Genomic DNA, 1,383 nt, shown 5'->3' with positions numbered 1-1,383 from the left:
TCTGCTGATATTCTTGTATGCTACTGCTACATAAACTCTCCCTCTCCTCTCCACCTCCCAGTAACAACGTCCAGTCAGACTCTCTTTACTCAGAACCTGATAATAATCAGTGAATCTGTCTGGGTTACTAGAATAAGACTGATCCAGATTTATTCCTGTCACCTTCCTGTTACCCTCTGATAGCAACAACTGTGTGTGTGCTGTGTTTGGATCCAGAGTGATTTCACATGAATATCTTAAGAATCCAGCTCTGCTCTTTGGTTCTGGTCCTGACAGTAGAACATCCACCTCAGTGACCATCAGTGAGATGTTTGTCCATGAGTCTCTCAGGACGTCCTGTAGTTCATCTATGAGCTCTGACACAGCTGCTGTCACGTCCTCAAAGTGTCTCAGAGGACGGATGTTGATGCTGGATGAGTGTGTCGACTCACTGAGTGTTGGCAGTCGGGGGGAGTTGAGGAGAAACTGGTTGTGATCCTCTGTGTGTGAGAGCTGCTCCAGCTCAGCATCTTTCCTCCTCAGCTCAGTGATCTCCTGCTCCAGCTTCTCCTGAACATCTTTGACTCGACTCACTTCAGTTTCCTGCTGGGATCTGATCTGCTGCTTCACATCAGAGCTTCTTTTCTGGAGGAGACGGATCAGCTCAGTGAAGATCTTCTCACTGTCCTCCACTGTTTTATCAGCAGAGTGATTGATGGCCTCCACCTCCTGTTGAAGCAGCTTCACATCTTTCTCTCTGTCCTGGATTCTCTGCTGGATGTTTCCTCGTCTCTCCTCCAGCTCTTTCTGCCTCTCAGCTCTTTCTACTGCAGCTGACACTGTGTCGTGACCTTTATGTTCATCCACAGAGCAGAGATAACAGATACACTTCTGATCAGTGCGGCAGAACATCTTCATCACCTCATCATGCTTAGAGCAGATGTTCTCCTGGAGGTTCTTGGACGGCTCCACCAGCCTGTGATTCCTTAATTGAGGCTCATCATAATGAGGCTGAAGGTGTTTCTCACAGTAAGAGGCCAGACAGACTAAACAGGACTTGATGGCTTTCAGTTTCCTCCCAGTACAGAAATCACAGGCCACATCTTCAGGTTCTGCAGAGCAGAGATCAGCAGGAGCAGCTTGGAGTCCAGTCTTCTTCAGCTGCTCCACTAAAGCTGCCAAAATAGTGTTTCTGCTCAGGAAAGGCTTTTGTGTGAAGGAGTGCCTGCACTGAGGGCAGTGGTAGCTTTTCTTCTGCTCACCTTCACCCCAGAAGGTTTTAATACAGTTCATACAGTAGCTGTGTCCACAGGGAATCGTCACCGGATCCTTCAGTAGATCCAGGCAGATCGAACAGGAGAAGGTTTCCCGGTCCATCTGACTCTGCTCCATTTCTGCTCTCAG

The 1,383-nt window shown here is 48.4% G+C and overlaps 1 protein-coding gene across 1 annotated transcript; it reads right to left on the bottom strand.

Moving 5' to 3' along the window:
* Nucleotides 1-3: 3 nt before the first annotated feature.
* On the bottom strand, nucleotides 4-1,374 carry LOC106944334 (tripartite motif-containing protein 16-like; the record flags this gene model as incomplete). The annotated part of the gene is made up of 1 exon (XM_015027484.1): nucleotides 4-1,374. A coding segment is annotated over exon 1 (1,368 nt), but the record flags the coding sequence as incomplete, so codon positions are not given.
* Between the last annotated feature and the right edge of the window lie 9 nt (nucleotides 1,375-1,383).

The sequence above is a fragment of the Poecilia latipinna genome, unplaced genomic scaffold, assembly GCF_001443285.1.
Source record: "Poecilia latipinna isolate Pla-1442-1.1 unplaced genomic scaffold, P_latipinna-1.0 Scaffold8128, whole genome shotgun sequence".
NCBI classification, from domain to species: Eukaryota; Metazoa; Chordata; class Actinopteri; order Cyprinodontiformes; family Poeciliidae; genus Poecilia; species Poecilia latipinna.
Note: the sequence above shows the minus strand (reverse complement) of the source record. Positions and strands in the feature narration are given on the sequence as shown.